Source organism: Pavona decussata, unplaced genomic scaffold (genome assembly GCF_977016875.1).
Source record: "Pavona decussata unplaced genomic scaffold, jaPavDecu1.1 SCAFFOLD_21, whole genome shotgun sequence".
Lineage (NCBI taxonomy): Eukaryota > Metazoa > Cnidaria > Anthozoa > Scleractinia > Agariciidae > Pavona > Pavona decussata.
The window spans coordinates 2186856-2210000 of NW_028145444.1; the positions used below are offsets into that span (position 1 = coordinate 2186856).

At 37.8% G+C, this 23145-nt stretch overlaps 2 protein-coding genes across 2 annotated transcripts in view; both read left to right on the plus strand.

The window, feature by feature from the left end:
- The first annotated feature begins 312 nt into the window (after positions 1-312).
- Positions 313-20688, plus strand: LOC146486178 (eukaryotic translation initiation factor 4 gamma 2-like). The gene is made up of 27 exons (XM_085098986.1): positions 313-401; positions 546-779; positions 2450-2552; positions 3336-3449; positions 3989-4055; positions 4596-4688; positions 5273-5331; positions 5652-5762; positions 6198-6308; positions 7404-7475; positions 8075-8319; positions 8478-8584; positions 9081-9130; positions 9224-9316; positions 11219-11317; positions 11846-11925; positions 12767-12893; positions 13633-13737; positions 13865-13966; positions 14075-14132; positions 14352-14398; positions 15303-15401; positions 16391-16449; positions 16611-16764; positions 17112-17166; positions 17400-17521; positions 18237-20688. Exons 4-27 carry the CDS (start codon positions 3375-3377, stop codon positions 18300-18302), a joined length of 2256 nt encoding a protein of 751 aa, XP_084955112.1. The 5' UTR covers positions 313-401; positions 546-779; positions 2450-2552; positions 3336-3374; the 3' UTR covers positions 18303-20688.
- Positions 20689-21041: 353 nt separating this feature from the next.
- LOC146486179 (G patch domain-containing protein 4-like) overlaps positions 21042-23145 on the plus strand; it is an 8718-nt gene continuing 6614 nt past the window's right edge. Inside the window, exon 1 of the mRNA XM_085099053.1 lies at positions 21042-21140. Within this exon, the coding sequence (XP_084955179.1) occupies positions 21065-21140 (76 nt within the window). The 5' untranslated portion in view covers positions 21042-21064. The remainder of the gene's footprint in view (positions 21141-23145) is intronic.

Here is a 23145-nt window from a genome sequence, read left to right on the forward strand (position 1 = left end):
AAATCAAGTGAATTCCAGCAAAGTTTACGATGGACCAACGGCCCCATCTCCTACTGGCTGCTATGTTCCTAATGTTTCGTCCTAGTATTATAAGTACTTTCCTGCGACTTGTCCCACGAATTCAAACTGGTTAAGGGCTTTAATTAAAGGGTGAAGCCCCCTCAGAATTATGATTATGCAGCCCTTTATGAGGAACTCTTCGCGAATTCGTCGGACAGCAAATGACAAAGGGAACAGCCATGTGATCTGCGTAACAGTTATCCGCCCTTACGCCCCCTGAGCATCACGGGATATTTTTGTCCGCAATGCATGCTGGGACCACTTTGAATATAAAGAAGAAAGATCGAAGACATAGCGTCTAAAAAGCAGCGGCAATTTTCCCTTTTCTTTTCTTTCCTACGGTAAGATACGGAGTGCGTTCACCTTTAAGTCTTTATTTAACAATTTTCGAATTCAGCAGGAGGCTTGAGGCCAGTATTTGTGGTCAAAAGATATTAATTGATGGCGTGATCACTACCTTTGTTTGGCGTTTTCTTTCCTTGCAGGTTTTCCTTCAACGACGTACGCGTTTTAGTAGAATAGTGAAAAGCTACAAAAGTGGACGGACGCGGGGCAAAATCTTTTGATTTTTCCGGAGTCAGGGAGGTTGTACCTGCATCGCTGCCTTTACAAGAGCCAAACCAAGTTCACCAGCAGCAAAGTTTTCAACGATGGGTCCCTCCACAGATAAACCGACTTCAATATCGTGACGATGAAGCGGTTTTTCGACGGGTCCGAGGGTAATGCCATCGTCTAACTTGCATTCTATTCTTTAAGATTATTTGATCCTTCGAGTCCCTTTTCAGAGCACCATGTTTGTAAATTTTTATTAACCATTTTGACGTTGTGGTAAAAGGCATAGCGCATGCATTTAATTGTAAATGCAAGCGAGCCAAATGTCAATAACAATAGGCTGTACGCTTTCATCCCAAGGAATTAAAAGCAAGCGTGTTGCTTTTTTCTCTTTGGAAATCTTGATTTCACGGATAAAGTCTTATTTTGATCGAAAAAAATAGTGGACGTGGTAATACCGTAATTTAAAATTTGCTAACTTTTAAAGCCATTTTGGAATCGTTTGAAAGTGTTAAAAGTGTTACAAGGCTTAACATAATTTCTCTTGGTGAGCATTTTCTATTTTTTTTTTTTCATACCTGCTTTGGTTGACTTTGTAAAATTGGAGAAAAAAGGGGAAGCTAGGTGTTTGCTTTGGGATCTGAATTTTGTTGGCCTGCTTTTCCCTAGCTTCACCTGACTTCACACCTGCTCATATCCAAAGGGCATATGAACAGTGTGAGTGGTCATAGCTAATTGCTATTCACTACAGTCAATTCTCCTTGAGTGACATGCTCTTGTAAAGAACACCTTGTAAGCTCTCACCTGCAGGCTAGAGTCATGAAACTGCCCTAAAGGCATTGTTAAAGGGAATTTTTTTCTCTGTAACTTGCAATGTAGTTTTTCCATGTAACAAGGCCTATGGTAGGGCTGGTGGTGTGACCAGGTAAACATGAAAGTTAAGCGTGGAAAAAGGTTTGGTAAATTTGGTTCAATATAGGTCTGCTGTGTGAATCAGCCAGAGGTTCAAGGTTGCAGTTGGTATTGATTGAATTGAGATCGCGTTCGATTGACCATCTTCCAGAATAAGAATAAGTGGAATAGCTGTTAGATTTCTCCTTTGAAGTAAATTTGGAAGACGTATCTACACTGTAATTTACGCGGCAATACACATGGCAATACACTGTAATTTAAGAGCCGTTCTGTACTTCAGTAACTCCAAAAACCTTGTATAAGGGATTTCTAGTAATCATTGTATGTATTCGTACATGTGCCTTCATTTATTTTTGTGTGCTGAAGTCAAACTAATAATGCATCAGCTATTTTGCATAAAAAATACGACTTAAAAAATGTAACAATTTTTGACTGCCTTTAATGAATTGATTTTTGAAATAATACCAAGTCGACGAGCTGAGTTTCTGATAAGCAGTGGGAGAATTTACCCAATTACTGTACTTAATTGAATCACATCTCTCCTGAAATTAACATTATTTTGTTAAGTGCCCAAAGGGAAATAAATGCCCAAGGGCATTACCAAAATGACATGTTGGTACCACTCTGGTTTACATGTAAAGGATCAATCAATTTGTGATTGTCGTTGTGGCCTCGTGCTTTGAATTAACACCCACTTCGTGATGTCAGTTTTTTCCAAACACCACAGTGCATTTAAATGCAGTACAAGTAAATATGGTAAGTGAAGTCGGAGAAAAACCCAGGGAGAAGGTAAAAGTTTGAAGACAAACTCAATCAATATTTATTTATTGGTAATGCCAAGTTCAGCACACTTGTGAGAGATGGTGCTCTTGCCACTATGCCATCCTCACCCAAGACTAATGGTGCATATTTCTTTTGTTTGTAGGATCCTTAACAAGTTAACTCCGGATAAATTTGATAAGCTTTGTCATGAGCTGCTGGGAGTGGGGATTGAGACTAAGTACATTCTTAAAGGAGTGATTCTGTTGGTAAGTGAAGCAATAATAATTCAAGGTCACACAAAAGATGGATCGAAATGCATCAATCACTTTTTACAGTCTTCACAGCTGATAACATTATGGGTTAATTGACAGACGACCAATAGCATCTTGACTTGTTGACCGATCAGGTCAATAACCAGAGACGTTAATTTTATACCATCCACTGACCCTCCACAATTTTCTTGACTCTGGTGATGACTTCCTCTCAGGTGGAAATGTCAGTCAATGTCAACTCAAACAGTCCTTCTCAGAACTACATTCACCCAGATCATCGTAATTTTAATACCTACTTATAATGGTCAAATAATTTAACAGTAAATTAAATATTTTGGCCTGGTTGGGTCAGACGCAGATGAATAGAGATCAGCCTTGTTCTTCTCATTCTCAATCACAGCAAAGGATTTAGAATCACAAAAATTTATACAAAATTTAACTGCAGCTCAAATACATGTATGTCAGAAAAGATGCAGTTTATTCACATTCTGGAATATTATTAAATTTTATCTTTAACTTGGAGATTTTAACTCCAACACAACATGTAAAGATAAAAAGAAAATGGACATCTACTGTAGATTGCAATGTGGTGTTTAAGTTTCAGTGTGAAATTAGACTATTAAGGAGAGTAGTCACAAACTACTGATATCGTTCAGAAGTTGTAATTTTATCTCCAAGTTAATTTCTTGATCCTGATGAACAATGTGAACATTTTCTTTGCGTCAATTAGCTGGCTTCTTTTAATTTGTTTAACCTTGGTACATTTTAAACTTCAAGGTTTTTGAAAAAGCTCTAGATGAACCAAAGTACAGTTCTATGTATGCCCAGCTGTGTCTGCGGCTCAGCGAAGAGGCACCAAATTTTGATGATCCTGGAAAGACTGGCAACTCAGTAAGTAAACCGATATCAAAGAGAGTGATTCTGGTTATTTCAAAATATATTGGTTTGTGTGCAGGAAATGATAGTGAGTACTGTAGAAGATGGTGACTCTAGATTAAACTCCTGGCCCCAGTTGTTCAAAGGCCGGATAACTTTATCCGCTGGATAAGGCACTATTCATGCTCCAAAATATACATGTACTTCACGTTAAACGTTGTCCAAGGTTTTCATACACTTCCAAACTTAACTGTGTTCAGAGTGTGCATATTCACTTGAACAAGAGGAAATACAGAAATCCAAGACAAAAGGAAATCAAAATGAAACTGGTTTGAAAACTTTTAAACCAAAAAGCATTTTGAGCCACAACATAAACATGTACTCTTGCTGTGTTTAATTTACGTTTCTAGTTTTTACTTCTTAGATCTCCCAGAATTAGCAAGCGCTAGTTGGGATTGATAAATCATTGTTCAGAGTCATTGAACATTCCGAGTTAGCAGTTTATTTAATTTTCCTTGAAAGTTTGAGTGATGGGTATTTTCATTGCTTCATAGACATTCAGACGTTTGCTGCTTAAACAGTGCGAGGAAGAATTCAACAACAGAACTAAAGCTAGTCAAGGTAACAAGACGATGGTGTTTTTATTTTTGTTCTTTTGTTCAAAATTGGATTTTTAAGTCAATAATGTTGTAATAATACTAAAAACTTTGAACTGTATTCAGCCTGTAGTAAGCTTTACTGCTTAAAAAAATTGTACATTCTTAAGAGTTGAAGCAGTGGCCTTAAAGAACACCATAGTTCACTATGTACATGAAAAAAAGACAAAAAGGAACTGATTCAGTTCCCAAAATATACAGTACTGGCATGCATTTCTCAAACTCCTGAAATGATTTTGGACCCAAAAAGCCATTTTACAGTACATGCACAAAATTCATTACCAACAAGTCAATTTTTAATAAGTTTGAAAGTAAAAGCATTTTAAGTTTAAGAAACACATTGAGTTCATTTGTAAGAAAAACGACTGGCAATCTGTAGAAAAAGGATAAAAAAATTACTTTTCAAGCCAGAAAGCTCTTCCGGAGCTTTGAGAAACACATACTTGGTCAGTAATAATCCAATATCATCTGTTAATTTGGTGATTAATTTATTTGTGTTTTTCAGCTTTTGATAAAAAAGATGGACCACTTACACCGGAAGAGGAAGAACAGCGGTGTAATATCAAACGCAAAGTGTTGGGCAACATACGTTTCATTGGTAGGTGTCAGCAGTGGTAGTTTGGTCAAGGCATTACATTATACACTTAATGTAGGGTCCCGAGGGAAACAGTTTTGTTTTCCCTAGAGTCCTGATGTTCGTCTCGGGAAACATCAGGACTCCAGGGAGAACAAAACTAACTAGTTTCCCAAGGGACCATACATTAAGTGCTTTGTTATATATTTAGACTTTCCCTTTAACAGTCACAGCAAAACAAGCAAACAAGCAACTGAGAGGGCAACAACTACGGAATTGTATCCTGGTCAGGATACATTTGTATAGCTTTTGATCATGGGCACGTGACCACTGAAGAATCAACCAATCACAGTGCTCCTTTTGTTGAGTGAAAGTCTAGGCATATAGCAATATTTTTTATATGTTATTTTGAACAGTATTTTCCAGAGAGCACACAAAACATTGTTGGGTGAAAAATAATTCAACAGCAATTTAACATGAATTCTATTTTTGTGTGCATGGTATTTAAAGTCAAGGATCATATTTTACTGTTCTGGACAAATATACTTGAAAGATATCCTTATTATTTTAATCACTAAAATATGCCTTGCTGTGTATTTCCTCATTAGGTGAACTTGCTAAGTATGACATGTTGCACGAGGCCATTGTACACCGATGCATTAAACAGGTGATTATTACGCACAAATTACTTGAATGGGGAACAAAGTTTAAATTATGATATACAAGCAAGGAAATGTTTGGTTTGTGTTCTAAGAAAAAACATATTACTGTAGTAATTAATGTGGAATAAACATAAATCAAGTACATCTAGTTTTTATTTTTGGCACCTTTTATATTCTGAAGTAGATTAGGATTTCATTCAACAACAATCAGAACATTGTCATTGAACTATAATGTTTATCAATAATGCTCAGATAGCAAACCCTTTGAACTCACTTTTATGGAACATTAGAACATACATCCTAAAAATGGCTTTTTTGCTTGTAGCTTTTGGACAAGAAAAAGAGAGCAACAGTGGCAGATCTGTCTGAATCCATGGAGTGTCTCTGTTACCTGATGAAGACGATTGGGCCTAAGCTGGACAGTCCCAAGGCTAAGGTTTGCTTTTATCACTTTTTGATTGAAACTTCTTTGAAATCTTTTGCAACTTTTGTTTTCTTAACTTGTTAGCCAGTCACTCAAATCCCTCAATTCATAGCCCACAGGAGCTTATCCTTTGTTTGTGTACATGTAATTGACCTAAAACTGTAAATTTAACTGCAAGTGTTTCAAGGTATCTAGAAAACAAAAGTCAAACAGCTTCATCTGGCTTTTCGTTTTTTCCGTAAAATGTGGTGATGAGTTTTTGTGAATAATCCATTACTCTTGGTCTGTCAGTAGCATCAACTTATTGACAGGATCTGGTGAAGCAAACCCAGACCTTAATCTATTGTTCACCTCATTAGATATCCATCACATAAATTGTATCTATATCACGAGAATAATTTTTTTGATGTTGTGAAATTACATGTATATTGTTGCTTTTGTTTGCAGTCCTTAATGGATCAGTACTTTGAGCGAATCCAGCAGCTTTTAAGCCGTAGCGACTTTCCAGTCCGCATCAGGTTTATGATTGAAGATGTCATTGACCTTAGGAGTGCTAAGGTATACTCAAGCTTTCAATGGCTTACATTATGACTTTGCAGTGGATGAACAGTGAAATCTCAATAATTATTCAAACCCTTAATTTTTCATTAAACAAGACGCCTGTGGCTGTGTGTGCGGGATGAGTTGGTGTATGTTTAACACTAAGTGCATTTGGAAACATATCCTCCCGTTGTGATTGTGCTGATGGAATAGTTTGAGTCCCAAAGATAGCGTAGTGTTGTTTCAGGCGGCATCCTTGCATTATGCTACGTATCATCATAATGACCACACACAAAAAGGCCTGACTCACGTTTTCTATTCTGGTCATGTAATGTCAATAAGTGTAAGATTACACAGTGTCCTTATTTCATCAAAAAAAGAAAAAAGAAAAAAGAAAGTAAAACCAACAAAAAGCTTCCCTAAATAAACTTTTAGTAAAAATTGACAATCAAACCTTTAATGTTTTTGTGAAGTGGATTTCCAGTAGTGTTCAGGCATCAGTTCGACAAAGTGATGTGATGTGTGTTTAAGCTTATCAATGACCTTTCCTCCTCACATTGTGGTTCTACAAATTATGCCAAAAAAAGCGTGATTTCTTCGCCAGGAACTCTCCAATTTTCACAGTTTAAACTGTCGAGTACTTCTTAGAAGTTGTTCTTTCAATTTACCGCTTCAAAAGAGTTAATTTTTCTTTCTGAAAATGGCATATTTGAGTCTAAAACATGTAAACAATATGGCCACCAATTTAAAACTAAGAAGCCTTTTTTTTGGCTATAACTATGTGACGTCACACAGATAGCGATGAGTCTATCTCTTCCCTCTGGACATACTTGAAGTCAATGAGAACAATAGACGACAAAAATATCTCCTCTAGGAGAGAACAGAATTTAATTCAGGTGCAATTAATTTATTCATTGCAGTTGTGACTTCAATGATAAAAAAAAACAACGAACAAAAAGATACCCGACCGAAATTTTGACGCAGTCTGCCGACAGGGAATCTGTGTAACTAGCGATTCCTTGAACCAAAAAGTTTTTCGCTGGGATTTGCTTTGGTCGGATTTTTACCCCCAGTCTATTGTATTTATCAGTTGTATTTCTAATTTCCTTGTAGTGGGTTCCACGGAAATCTGCCAACGAGGTTGGACCAAAGATGATCCAGCAAATACGTCAAGAAGCATGGCAGGTAAAAGTAGACAGTCATCTTTGGTGATCATTCCTTTTACTCTCAGTACATCGTTGGTCAAGTAGTGATGTTGTAAGGAGAAATTACATGTTGGTCACTACTGGGCTTTAAGGGCTAATGGATGCCTCTTGTTAGTTGTGGTCCCAGCCACACACAAATCCCATAAGTAAAAGTAAGCACCTGTCTTGAATGAACAGTGAAGTAATGTTTAAAACACGAGCAGCAGTATTTATCGGGATTTAAAACCATGAGGTGCAGCCGAGTGGTTTTAGACCCGAAAAAACACGTGCTGTGAGTTTTTTGAACGGCTTCAAAAACATTCCTGGAAAAGCGTGTGTCAATAGAGTTCATAACAATGATGCTTTTGTGAACGTTGGAAATTAGCATACGAGAAAAACATTAAACATCACATACTAAAAAGGAGGAGGTTTTATCAGGTTTTAAAACCACTGCACGTGATGTTTTATCGACCATTTGATAGGTCAATGGGCTTGTGAGTTTTTGAAGCATGGCTTCAACTGTGTCTAGTCATTACACTTTTCAAATTGTGCTTTAGTTAACTTTTATTGAAATCCCCTGTTTTTGTTATTTTGTCACAGGGCCTCAGTGGTAGACCTGGTTATCCTTCACCCCCTCATGGCCACATGCCAAGGAACACCCCACCTCAAGCTCACGGCGGCTGGATGAATCGTCCCGGGGGAGGAGGGAGGCCTTCAGAGCCTCCACAAAGCCGTGGAATGAATGATGTATTTGTTACAGACAATGGTTTTCGTCCCTCTCGTTCTCGATTTGATGAGTTTGGTGCTGGTGGAGTGCCAAATGACAGGGCAGCATTTGGTTTGAGGTAAGTGAAAAATTATTTTGTTTTTCATCTTTCTCTACTTCCACTTCAACCTAGCTATGACTCTGTCACCTTAGGAGAAATTAATTTTACATGAACCTGAATTATTGAATAATTCAATAATATTCACATTTTGATTGTGCTGATTTTTGTTTTTCTAGTTATGATGATGAAGATTATAACCAGTTTGCTCCTCGGGATCCATGGGCTGACTTGTCAGTTAAGCAAAGCTCTGGTATGATCAATTCAACAGCTAAATCAATGGGAGGTAAGCAGAACTTGGAATCAAAATTAGACTGTATATTTAGGAAAACAACATTAAGTTTATTTGATTTTGTACAACTGTCCGGGGCTGGGTTGTTCGAAAGCCGATTAACGCTAATCCATGATTAAAAGTTAATCGAGGTTTTCATCTCGCTTATTAAAAATGATTTTAAAGGCTCATTTTAAGTTAATGGTAGAGAAAAGTCTGAGGCAAAACTAAGAGACAGAAATCTTTTGGACGAATCCTTACGGATTAGTAAATATACCCAAATCAAAGTTCACGTTAACCCAGGATTAGCTTAATCGGGCTTTGAACAACTGGGCCAGGAACGTTTAAGAATGTGGACACAGAATAAAGTTAGTTAATTATTTCCAGTGTGGATACCAGTTAATTTCTAGGTGCAAAAGACTATTGAATGTAACAAATATGATAACATTCCTTTGAAAAATGATTTACTTGAAAACCTGTTATAATAATCAATGTTTTGTTTTATGAAAAGGTGGGTGGAGACATGCACCAAGACAGAACCAAGCAAGTCCTGATGGAGAGGTATTTTACCAAGTTATTCCCTTTCTCTACCCTGGCCTGTTATTGTGCATATTTCTGCAAGTTACCTGTTCCTAATAAACCCTTTTTTTCTAGATAAGTCTAAGACCAGCAAAGGATTCAATTGCTGCCTCTCAGAGGCCTGGTGTGACTGGCAGATCTCAAACTCCACCAGCTCAAAAACCATTGGTAAGCTTGGCTAATAACACAATTTTGTTCTTCTGCTTAATGGTCCTTTTACAAACTTAAGGTTCGTTGTCTCTACATTAATTAACAAATCAACAGCTGTTTTCTATGGTGTATAATCTTATAGACCACAAAAAGACATCATAAAATGTTCAAAACTCAAGTGGCAGCTTGTGGTTTCACTGCCAGGTTTTGAACATTTTATAGCATCAATTTAAGGTAGACCATAGAAAACTGCCATTGATTTGTTTTTACAATAACATGGAAGAGGCATTAGCAGAGTGGCTTTATTTTCCATATAAAAAGCGTGTACCTGCATTACATCTGACGTCATTTTTAACTCGTGACCGGCGCATGCGCAATGAACGAGTTATAGCAATAGCTGACTGAGCGCTTGGTTGGTCGTTCAGTTCTGTCATTAACTTTCGGGCGTGCGCAGTCAATGAGTTTTAAATTCAATTAGTGGAAAAAACACGCGAACATTTTTTGTTCACGGCGCATCAGGTGATTCTTACTTAATATGTAGAGAATAATTTGACGATCATTTAGTGCAAGAATGGAGATTTTTCGTTAAATCTGAGCAAAGTTACATGTTTTTTCAGTTTTTTCAGAAAGGCCAGGGTTGTCAACTCAATTAGTGAAAAAAAAAAATTGGAAATTTTTTTCACTACGCAACACAATTCTCTAATCCATTCTGTAGAGAATAATTTGACAATCATTTGAGTGTAAGAATGGAGATTTTTTGTTGAATCTGAGCAAAGTTATAGGTTTTTTCGTTTTTTTTTTCCACGAAATGCGGTGTCTATTAAGAATTAAAAATAATTTACAAATAATTGAATTAAAAAATAATTTAATTTAAAAGTAATTGTCGGCATGGACTTTGAATAAACAAGACGCTTTTAAGAGCTTTTACCTTTAGCACTGGTGGCCTTATTTATTGTTGGCCTCACCGATTTTTTAACCTATCCTCCCTCCGCGATTGAAGTAACTGAATCGTTTTAGTCAGAAAGAATGCGTGAGAAAGCGGAAAGTGCCATGTCACGCATCAATGACGTCGTAAACAAAATTATGCAAATTTCTGGTGAAATGAACACTTTAAGATGTTGTCAGCTTTCATAGAGGTTTCAAAGGGAAAAATGTTTCATTTTCGCAATTTACAACTGGTAATTTATGGGAAAACAAAAGGACGCAGTCGATAAATAATTCTTATCTAGCAAGAGCTTGTCATATTTAATTATTTTTACTTGAGGATTGCGTGGACTGAACTCCAAAGGAAAAATTTCACGCATTTATGTCGGGCATGAAATGTAATGCGATACTTTGTTGAACAGATTTCCCTTTGTGAGATCGGCTTGAAAAACACAAATCTACCTGGAAGTTAAAAAAAAGTATGCCCTACAGTAATTTTGTAATTTTAATTCCCAAAAAAACTTCACTTGCCCATCGGGCAAGTGATAGTCAGAATCCACCAGCCCGATCGCAAAATCCAGTAGCCCCGGATTATCGGACACGAATTTCCATGATGTAGCTGCACATGGCGTGCCTCTATGAACTTTGAATAAAAAAACACATGATTTTTTTTAATCGGCGCTTCAGAATAATCGGCTTATTCAATCTGTAGAGAATAATTTGAGAGTCATTTTTATAGTACAAGAATGGTTATTTTCCGTTACATAATCGGGCAAAGACATAATTTCTTTTAGCTTTCAAGGAAGTTTCCGTAGCCGTCTAAATTGCAATTACTGATGTGTCATCTGCATTCACGAGTTGGCTCACAGGAGCCTTTGATTGTTGTCTGTACTCTTATAGACAATAGCTACAAGCCAATCAGTGTGCGGGAATTTTGACAGTGATTGTAATATAATTAATGCGAAATAATAATCAATGACTTGTCATTTTTTCCAGGATCCATTGAACAGAACAGCTGCTCCTCCCATTATCGAGAAGGCAAAGAAACAAAACAAACAGCAAGCTCCTACCACAGCTGATCTCTTCAAACAAGTGGTGAGTAGTTTGTGTGCTTTACGGATCAAATCAATACTTACAGATGTAATAGACCCTTCTCCAAAATGGCGGCCAAAAATTCAAATATTAAGTAAAAATCAAAAAAGTATACCAGCACCAGAAAGAGCACTTTTACTTTAGTAACCCTGCAAAGTTGCAGCATATCAGGTGTAATTTATCAGCTGAGAAAATGTAAGTTGAAAAATGAAAAATTTACAGCCGTTTGTATGACTGGGGGTATGACGTATACCCCCAGTCATACAAACGTCTGTAAATTTGTCAAATTTATTCTTACATTTCCTAAGCTGATATAACACCTAATATGCTGAAACTTTTCAAGGTTACTAAGGTAAAGGTGCTCTTTCCAGTGCTGATATCAGTTTTTCATTCAGTTTAATTTTAACTCATTCAAATCTGTTGCTGCCATTTTGGAGAAGGGTCTATTACATCTTAACTCAACCTAGTGGTGGCTTGTTATCCATCCTGTTAGAATCTTGTGTTCAACAGCGGTGATTGTCATTTCTGCAGGAGAACATTGTCACAGAATTTTTGGAATCCAAGAACACAGACGCAGCAGTAAAGGCCGCAAAGGACATTAAAGGTCCAAGGTATTTATAAGATAAAATTCATTTATTTATGCACACGCAGAAATTAACCCTCTACAATGTACGTCTCCAACCCATAGTAGAAAATAATGTGACTATTTCTGAACCTTTTTACGTAGAAATTTTGATGGATGAGCTAACAGTGCCACAAGAATAATAAATGTATTTACTACATGATATAACTTTCAGTTTGGTGCTTTTGGCTTTTATTCACAGGCTGAAAAGCAACACAATTTTACGTGTAGGTTCTGGGTTACCCAGAAAGGATTTCTAACCCATTTTTGCAATGCACACTTAAAACCAACTTCATTCTATGACAAGAGTTACCCAAAATTTTAGACCAGCATAATTATGTATCTCTAATTTATGTTCCTACATCTGACAAAGTGGAGCTATCTCTAACCTGGCATTTTTCCTGGCATCCTACCATTTAGCATGCAAATTTAATTAAACACAATTTACATAAATTTATGCAACATGCCCTTTTGTATTGGTAAGATGTTTAGTTTCTAAAGAAGAGACTGTGGTGCTACATCTGTGGGGGAGTAGAAACAAAGGTTTGGTTTTATAAACAGAGTTGATAAGGTAATTTACCACTGTAAAGAGATTCAAGTGCTGATGTGTTAAGTGTTAGTCCTTCTGTGGCCAAATTAAGGTCGACAAACATTTAAACCAAGCGCTTTTTTGTATTAGGATAGCTAGTTATAGCAGTTACTCATATTCCTTCTCCCTACATTGGAAATTGTTCAACACTGAAGGCCATTGTTCACATTCCTTCCCTCACCATTGCATTTGAATAGTGGTTTAACAAAAGCACGCTGATTAACTTTTTACTTTGATTAAGGTACATGACAAGTCTTGTCAGCCAACTGTTGATTGAGCGTCTCACTAAAGAGGATGACGAATGTTTCACTCAGTTGTTTGTTGCCTTGCACAAGTCAAATCTCCTCTCAGCAGATGTCTTTATTAAGGTATGTTTTCTGTTGGTAAATGGTGGGCTTGTGTTGTCTTTATGTACATGTACATCTACATCTACCTTTTATTTTGTCCGTTAAAATTCTTAAGACATTATATACCAACAATACTAAAACTAAAAATACAAAGGTAAACAGAATTGATCAGCAAAATAATGTAACAGTTTAGACATGTATTAAGGACGGTGCCTACTAATATCGAAGTATTTTTGTTCGGTTTATGGCTATGCGGGAAAAGCAGATCTTAGGAAGGCCTATTGGGATCCAAATCGAAAATTGGGGGTAGCCACGCATTTTTAAGAGATAATTAAGCAATAATATCCCTAAAAAGCCCCAAAATATGAAGCAATGTATGGGGTTTTTCCTAAATTGAAGCTTAATTATCTCTGAAAAATGCATGGTTACCCCCAATTTTCTTTCGAGGTACCAAAAGTGTTTGCTAAGTTCTGCTTTCTCCGCATAGTTTTAAACCGCGCAAAAATATTCCTGTATTAGCAAGCACCACCCATAGGAAACCCGAGTATCTCAAGATGCACAGAACGTATGCGCATTAACAATAGTAGGCACCGTCCTTAATAATGGCAGCTCCTGCACTTGGCAGGCTCAAAACAGCTCTCACTCTCACACCACCACCACCACTCTGCCTTGTGTCATATGAAGATGACCTTTTTTAAATCTACATGTTTTATTATTTTACTGAGACTTATTTAATTTGCAATGGTATGCTTTTTCACAGGGAATTGTGGATGTGTTAGAAAAGCATCAAGACACCCAAGAAGAAGAAGATGGCATAAGGGTGAAGCAGCAAATGGCACAAATTCTAGCCAAGGCTGTCACACAGGTAGTATGATTATATCCAATGTTGTTGTGTGACTTACTCTAGATTTGAGGGAGAAAGAAAGCACCTAAGCTTATTTTTTAAAATAATTCTCCCTTACTTTGGCTTGATTTAACACTACATTCAACAGGAAATTGTGAATGTAATTGAGGCAAGCTCCCTAGCAGAAAATGGAAATTTCTATCCAACCCTCCTACTGTGCCTGAAGGAGCTGGAGGCCCTAAAAGGACAGGTAAGTACAATGCTGATTTTGTTGAGGGTTTTTTGTTTCAAAAAACACAAACCCTGTGTGGTTATTTGATATTCACATGGTGTGTTTTGTGTTCAATTATTTTTGTAGGAGTGGCTGGTGAAAGAATTTACAGACAGTAAAATGGATCTACTGTCCACTTTACCAGGTTTGTATATAATATTTCCAACCCAGCTAGCAGAGCATTTTCTTTGTTTCTGTTTCCTTGTTGTAGTTTTTGACATATGAGATATGAGAAGAAAAGAGAAGTGACAATGACAAAACCTCTGCCAGCAGAGTAAATATTTGCTCAAGAAGTTTCCTGATGGGCACTGACCAAAAAAATGTTCATATTTGAACTGACAAGGCTGTATATTATTTCTTCCAGAGGAAAACAGAACAAATGAAAAGTTCATGTCAATTCTTGACAAACAGGTGAGTGCCTTTCCCAAGGGAAGAGTGTGGGAGAAAGGAATTTTGAAAGGTTGTTTAGGGGCAACATCTGCCCACCAAACTCATGCAAAACTTTTGACTGGTTTGAAGTCTAACTCAGATTTTAGTTTGAAAGTAGACTTTCCCCTCACAAGACTTAAGATTGGTTTGCACGCTATAATTTGTCATCCAGATTTGACAGCCTGACATCATCAAAGCACAAATTGTATGTTTATTTTGACATCTAATTTACAGCCAATTTCTGAAAATCTTGCAGTGCAACAGATTTTCTCAAGTTGGGTGGACACTCAAAGAAACCGCCATGTAAATCAAAATTCAAATCAAAAATAGATGTCAAAATACATGTCTGATTTGCACTCTGACACCGTCTGAATGGCAAATGGTAGTGTGTTTACCAGCCTTTAGGGATGATATTAGCAACCTTCAGATCAGACTCCAAGTATGACATTGAGAACAGGCATGTGTTTTAGATTTCATTCGTAGAACCTCTTCTCTCCTGGGGCCCATTTCTCAAAGTCCTGGTAACCTGGTAAGTTACCTGGACTTTTGAGAAAAGGGCCCCTGGTTAACAAAAGAGAGAAGTGAGGGATCTGGCAATACAAGACTGGCTTGAAATGCAAAGTCATTGTTGTCCTCAACCTCGTACCGTACATGAGTCTGGTCTGAAAGTCTGTTGTTAGTATAAGGGGGCAATTTGGATGAGAAGGTACAAGCTGGGGAGTTTGTGAAAAGGGTTCCATAATGCGGTGGATAAACCAAGCCCAATTATGTAGTGCTTCACTTTCTATTTTTTAATTTTTTTGTGAACTTGTGTGAGCCATTTTGCTTATTATAAATAATGATAAGATGTGAAACAGGTTTACCAAGTATTTTATGTTCATCTCAGGGCCTGGTGTTCCTGTTCCCCTTGCTGCATATCCAAGCAGATCTTTATTCCAAGGTTGAAGAAGACCCAAGTGTTACTGCCATCTATAAATGGGTTAAGGTAACAAATCAGAAAAGTGCTAAATATAAACATCTTGTGTAGCTTGAAATTATGTTATTTCTGTTATGCTGTAAAAGGTGCTTTAGACTTTAATGTGAATGAAACGGATTCAAAGATAGAAGCTGTTGAAAAGTAATTTCCTTTGGTAAAGTTTGTCCTTTTGTCATGCTTTAAATTTGAAAGTGAAATTTCAATTCTTTCTCCATTTAAAATAAAAGAGTAATTCCCCAGATGGAAATAGATGAAAGATCCTTGCAGTTGGTATGCAACTTAGCGGTTGCAAAAGGCAAGCCTGAAAAAAATTCAGGATGAATAAATGAATGTAAATGTATGAAACATATAATTTATTTTGAACTGCGGATGAAAGATCAAATAGAAGAAAAGATCCTTTCAGTTAGTACACAACTTAAGCAGTTGCAAAAGAAAGCCTGAAAAAAATTCAGGCTTGAATGGGATTCAAACCCATGACCTCTGCGATGCCGGCGCAGTGCTCTACCAACTGAGCTTTCAAGCCAACCGGGAGCTGGTCATATTGTGAGTTCGTAATATACCCGTGAAGGTTGAATAAGTGAATGTGAATATGTGAAAGATATATTTTGAAAATATGTAAACTGATATGAAAACATTATTATATACCGATATGAAATCTAATCTATGTGCCTTATATATTCACATTCAGTAATTCCCCAGTTGTTACATTTTAGGATAGCTTGTCATTTCCTGGCCTTACCTTATTTTCAAGCATTAGGTTTGTCTCTGTTTGCACACTTGCTAGTCTTCAGGGTGACCTGCACCATTTGCAATGTCTTACATGGTTGGTCAAGAGGACAAAAAGAACGAAAAACAGAACAATGCTCCCAGCCCTAAAAACCAATGCAGCTGCAAGTTATAATTAAGGGTCCAGTGAAAATAGAACTTTTGAAAGGTGCAGGTCTACTGTAATCTTCCGCTGAACAAGCTAAGTTGTTTATATCTCTTGGTTTCTGTAGGACAATGTGGAATCCTCCTGGCACACCAATCCTGAGTTTATCAATGTGTTAACCACATGGTAAGGTTACATTTTGTAAGTGAATCGTTGCTTTGGAAAATTTACTTCTGTGGGTCCTGGTAGTAGAAGAGTGTAGTCCATTTTTTTTTTTCACTCTAATTTATTACATGTCATAAGCTCATATCATTAACTCTTGCCAAATGTATTTTCCTGAACAACAGCTTGCTGAAGTACGCCACTAAGGACAGTACCCTAACTGATGGTGTGGACTCCTCACAGGCTCCAGAAAAAGACCTCATAGAGAAAGAGAAGGCAGCTCTTAAGAAGTTACTGCCACTGGTGGAAAAGTTTGTCCATGAAAAAGTTGACTTGCAGGTGAGTTGAATCACCTTCCTCTCCATGCCAGGTTGTTGGTCTTTGCTCTTTCCCTTGGTACTAACCTGTCCACCCATTCCATGGCTTCCTTTTTGCTCTCAATTACTACCTCTACTTCCTCTCCTTTTCCTTTCTTCCCTTCTTGTTACCTGCCTTATCCATTATCCTTAAATTAATGTGTGCAGTGGTCAATCTTTTACCTACCCTAGGTGCCCATGCTTTTCTTCAAACACCACTATCTGTGGGTTATTCTTATTTCTGATTTTTCAATGATATCCTATCATAAAACATTACAGTATCTTTGTCTTGTATTTATTGATTAATGCTAGTATTTATTCCCTGCCCAGGTCAGCGTGCTCTATGCACTTCAAGTGTTTTGTCACAGCCATAACTTTCCCAAAGGTAAAATAATTTAGTTTTTGTCCAGTACATCTTTCTCAGGAGTGTTTAGCATTTTCTTTTCCCTTGCAATGTCATAAATTGGTGATAAATTAAACATTTGTCAAGAACAAAGAAAATGCCAAGTTGAAACAGGAATGTAAAATTTGCGCTCTAACACGCTGAATGTTAGCCCTCTAAATCCACAAGTTTGAATACTAATAATTTGATTAATAATCATAGTGTTGTGCTTGTAGGTATGCTACTGCGCATGTTTGTGCTGCTTTATGACACAGAAGTAGTGGAGGAAGAAGCATTCTTGAGGTGGAAAGAAGATGTGAGTGAAAAGCATCCTGGCAAAGGAAAAGCTCTCTTTCAGGTAACATACTCTGCTCTGCTCCATTATTGATGAGTCACAGAATGAGAAATTTCATTGTGAAAACGAAAATAAACAAATAAATAAATAAATGTAAATGCTTTGTTTATAGTGGAGGTGAGCTTAGCTATACCAAGCTGGTTTTCAGGCATTCTACTCAAATGATGGGATACAAATAATCCATTTTTTTTGCAAATGTGGTAAAATGTAATTGAAGCAAGATTAAAGTCAACACAATGCCAGTCAGCGGTCGCCTCTCGTTGTGGCTCAGGGGTGACCTTTGAGCTCTCTACTGGGGGTACCGCAAGTTTGCATTGCATTCGCTTGCTTGCTGGCCTGTGAGAAAAGTCATTTTGCCTGCTTTATTTTCAAGCCTTTTTTCCCTCTCCGCCCTCCCTTTAGAAAGTATCGGGTTCGGTAAGTATTCCACAGATTGGGTTCAGTGTGACGGTGCCTTTGGTGGTGGCTGCTCTTAGGGTTGCCATGGATACCTCCATCCCCATGCCTGATTGCTGCCTAGCTCCACCAACCTTTTGGGCACCAGCTCCCAAGCTCATCTATTGTTGATGAGTTTAATTCAAAAGAAACAGGTCAAAAATCACAACTGGCAGGAGGCAGTGCTTGCCTCCGCTCACCTGAAAAAAAAATTGTAAAAAAGTAACGCCTGTCCTGCAGACTAGAAGAGATTTGAATCAGATTTGTTGTCCTTTGTTTTCAGGTGAATTCTTGGCTGACATGGCTGGAGACCGCTGACGAAGAAGGGACAGACTCAGAAGCTGAGTAACCAAGCCAGCATCTCCCTCGGACAGGAGAAAGAACCACAACTAAAGTACTTGATGACGAAAACACCATTACGAGGGAGAAAAAATAAAAAAAAAATAGAAAAATCCGTGTGAACAAATCACTAAATAGGAATTTGAAATTCACGTTTTTTGCCCTGCAGGAAAGTCTGGCACATCTGTTGTTTTAGCTAATTTCACTTGCAATCAAATATTCATTCACCTTACTTGTAATCCACTGTACTGAAAAATATGGTGACTGGTGCAGTTACACATAATTCTTAACGTACAAAAACCCTAAAAACGCTCATAAACAATCACAGAAAACTTCTAAGAACTTCAAACCTAGCATACACAATGTTGTTAGTACAGGAACTAATTTTGCAAAAATATGGCTTTCTATGTGCGTATTGGCTGTGTTAGGTAATCGCAAGGTTTTGTGGCAAAGTGTACAGCCGCCATATTTTTCCCTACAGTGGAGTGTATCATCTCCAATGTCCATTCCTTCTCTTCATGATGTCATTTTAACCCCTTTAGTACTATTTAACCTTGTAGAATTCAATGTGTGCACATTTAAAGCCAGTGATCGTGGAGGCACCATACAAAACTGATATGGGTGATCAACTTCTAAAGAATCCAATCTGTTATGAAAATCTCAAGACTCTTAACTGACTTTTTCGTAATTGTTATTGTCGATACTTAGATACTTGGATTAATAATATCTCATTTGGTAGCTTGTGCTAGTTGTGCTGTTTTCAGAGACAGTGTCACACATGATATTTATACCCTTCCCCCCCACCCCCCACCCCCCCCCCACAACAGTTCACCACCCTTTATTACCAAACCAGAGCCTTACTTTAACTCTTCAAAGGTACTGTGAGCTTCCCGGTCAGTTTTGTATGGGAGCCCCCCCCCCCCCCCCCCCTTTGCGTTTAATTAAGTTATGCAAATCTCCATTGTCGATGACTCTGTCCTTTAGAAATGTGATTTATGACAAAACAACTAAGCTTGAACATAGTGTAAAAGTTGTACATTCTATCCTGTAACCGAACCCTCTGCGAGGCGCAAATGAACACTTTCCTAAGGCTGGGGTCAATTTAATAAAGCATTTACATTTGTAGCTTTTACATTTACAAGCTGGGCCCGTTGGTTTGACATGGGCTCAGTAAAAGAAACTCGATGAAGAATTCAAAATGAGTTAAATACTCATCGTTAAAGACTTCTAATAATGTTACTTGGACTCGTTATCGGCACGAGCGTGTAATACCAATGACAGGTTACAAGTGTAAAAGCTTTCTTCAATCGGCCCCTGACTCAATGTTGAGGATCTCTTTCTAGTTTAATTATTTTGATTGACGAAACAAACGCAGTAATGATTGAAATTTATTTTGTAAATCTCACTGTTAATTTCTAATGCAAGCCGTAATTGTTAGTGATAGTTGAAGTACTTCAGTCTTGTTCCTAGTGAACTGACATTGCTTTAGCAGAGTTCTGGTAATTCTGGGCTAGCATATTGTGTGATAGAAAGACTGGTGGGGGCTTTCTATTGACTGTTTCAGAACCAAAGAGAAGGTAATGGCGTGTAGCTGGCTAAACAACAAACACAAATAGCTGAAAGATATTCAAAACTCGAAGCCAAAGCGTTCATCGGATGCGGTCAAGTGGCATCAGTTTTGCCGTCCCGATAGCGTGAAGTAAACAGCATGCATTGTTTTGATTACGCTAAAGAGTCATTGAAACATCAAGCGAACGCAAGTCACTTTTGATAGTCATTTGAAAATCGCAGAAGCTTTAATCCTTGATTTAACGTGTGAATACAGCTGACGGTCATCGCTCTCAGTCGGGCGAACGCGGCGCTGAGAGGCGGCTGTATTTTGCAGGCTAATGTTGTTTCTGATCAGTCAATAAACAGGAAGTTCCCTTTCTGCAGTCACATTACTTTGACCTTTTATTTCCGCTTTTACGGGTCTGGGGTCCGATTCTCAAACTCCCGAAGAGTTTCTGGGCACGAGGAAGTATTTTTTTCAGATCCATTTCTTATCAATTCCTGGTAATAATAATCGCTCTTTATTTATTTCCAAGAAACAAACGTTCTTGGGTTGCAAAATATAAATACAAACTTCATCGCTAAAAATACATTTACAAACTACTAGACTATTACTGCAGCCCAATGTGTTTCTTAATGCTGTATTAAAAATCGTTTTAAATTACTAAAAAAAAAAGTGAACTTCGTGTCCGAAGTTTCACCGAGGGTTTTGAGAAACGCATTCCAGATCTTTACTTCCTTTTCTAAAGGAACAAACTTTTTACCAGCCGCCAGCCAGTCGATACCGTCTCTTTTCTACTGATGCCAAGATGCATAAGTGAAGCAATAAAATGTTTCAAACCAGAGCAGTTTGCGTCTGTCTGGGTGGTGTTTGTACTGAGTAGCCCCTTTTCAGACGGCCCGTGCCATCTCATTCTTTGGTATACGCGATGCATGCCGCGCCGCATACGTACAGGTCCTTGAACAGGCAGGGTTGAACGATGACTGAAGCGAATAACATGCTTTGTTTTATTTTCCTTCCCTCTTCCACCCCCGTCCCCAGACCCAAAAAACTGGGTCGAAGCTCTTTTAAATAGTGCGCCCACCCCACCTCAGAGCTCTTTCCTTTTGCGCATGACTGACGTTCTTGGTGCTGACCAAAAGAAAAGCGGGCTTTGAGCACGCGATTGAAATAGGCCGAGTAGAAGACTGGAAATGATCGTCTGGTGTTGCGCAACCAAGATGGCGGACGAGGTGAGCAAAGAACGGAATGTTGGGTTTGCAAGAAAACAACTTGAAAAACACGGCTGGTGTGAAGGTGAATAATTATAGTTTTAGCTTGTAAGGTAACGTTATTTACAAGCAAGGTTTTTAAAAGGATTTAAAGGATGGTTTACTTAAAAATGTTCACAATAACTAAAAACAAAGACATGATTTCATCTCTCACGTGGACCCGGCGTAATCAATGGAACCCAGTTGAACTCAATCATTCGATTGGTTTGGATCAGGTCCGACAATCGAACTCAACAAAAGGCTATGCCAATAACGACACTCTTAATGAAGACTCTCTTCATATTAGGGGCGTAGCGTGGGATTTTGAAGATGTACGCACGAGAATAAATTTGTCGTAAGCGCCAAAGGCGCTTACAACTAGGGTCTCGGAAATGCCATCTTCTGGTTTTTCTGCGGGGCATTTTCAATAAGTAATGCAGTAGAAAGTTGTTTATTTTAACCGTTTCCCTAGTGATTTCTGTAAGCTACAGTGTTCCGAAAAGAAAAAAAAAATACAAAAAAAATGAAGACAGGTCACAAGCAAAGGGCGAGGTGTCGACCCTTAAGACGGGCAAATTCCGTTACCAACCTGTCAATATCCACGTTCTTATGTTTATGTATATGAAGGATTGCTAGGGAGCTTAATCTTTCGTCCGTCATCGTACTTTGCAGAGGAGATTTTAGTCTCTTCATGCTACTGAAGCTACATGCGGTAGTTTATGTAGACACAGAGTAAATTAACAATGTTACGAGAGCAACATAGTGCACCGGGATAAAATTGGGAGTTTGCGTGATCAGGAGTCTTACCCAAAGTCTGCGGCATCGCATTCGGATTTATGCCACTCCATTTGTGCTTCCATCTTGTGAGGCGTTTTTCCTATTTTTGCTTACCACTCGAATGCATTTTGCCAATGTGTGGTTCCAGAAAATATCCATACCCCCACCACGGAGGGAATTTCACATAGGACCCCCCCCACCCCCCAGGATTTTCCATTTTCAAGGTGTTTTCTTAACCCCCCCACCCCTTCGGAAATTCCTCAAATACAGAATATACCCCCACCCCCCTCTGGAAAAGTTTTTTTTCTCAAAAGAACGCCTCAAAAATCAGTTTGATGTGAACATTTCAGAAATATAAAGAACTACCTACACAAGGAGAAAATATGCGTTATCGAAGAGCGCTCGCGCTGTTCAATTTCACCGGTAGAGTTTGCCAAAAAGCTCTTGATACTGAAATAATTGTTGTGTTTCATATTTACCTGTGGTCATTGACATCAAACTTTACCATTAGCTTCACTGAAGATTTTAAATCTAAATTGTTGGAATAAGTCCCGCAACGCAAAAATGTGTTTTTCATTTAATTTGCATATGTCATGTTTACATTCCTATGCAAATTTTAGGAGATCAAAAAGATTATCGCTTTAGTTCTACTCAATTGATGATTTTTCTCCTGGTAATCATTCAGTCTAGTTATTTTAGTCAATAGTTTTCCTATTGAATCGGAATAGCATGGACAAAATAAGCATTAGCAGGGCAGGGAGACAAATAGAGATTTCAGATCGTAACTTGAAACCGCAGACGAAATGGAGCCGCAAAACGAAATTAGCATGTCCACGTTCTTATGCAAATTTTGTATGAGATCAATAACGCATTAAAAGAATGTTGAATTGGCTCTATTGTGTTGAATTTTGGCATAGAAATTAAGTTAATAGTTTTGGACTTTAAGTTGAAATACTTTGGACAAAATAAGTTTTAACGCGGGTCAGTTTTGACAAACCATAATTGACCCCGGGAATTGACCTTTGCCCGTAACTCTACACAGCATACAAAAATAACAAACAAATATTTCAATGTTTTATGTAGAATTGTGGCTTTCACTTTATAGCCATAAAAAATTTTCCCTTTTAAACATTGATACAAATTCAATTGTTGCCAGTAAACAATATTTTCTACGCAAGAAAGTTTCACAAACAACAGTTTTATAATAACTGAGTCACGCAACGCAGACATAGATTTCTTGTCTCAGTTGGAGTACTTCGCTTACAAAGGCTTTT

Excerpts from the sequence above, each read along its gene's own strand:
- LOC146486178 (XM_085098986.1), top strand. The coding sequence starts at position 3,375 with ATGTATGCCCAGCTGTGTCTGCGGCTCAGCGAAGAGGCACCAAATTTT. Across the intron at positions 13,738-13,864 it reads TAGCCAAGGCTGTCACACAG|GAAATTGTGAATGTAATTGA; the intron begins GTAGTATGATTA and ends TACATTCAACAG. Across the intron at positions 17,522-18,236 it reads AAGGAAAAGCTCTCTTTCAG|GTGAATTCTTGGCTGACATG; the intron begins GTAACATACTCT and ends CTTTGTTTTCAG.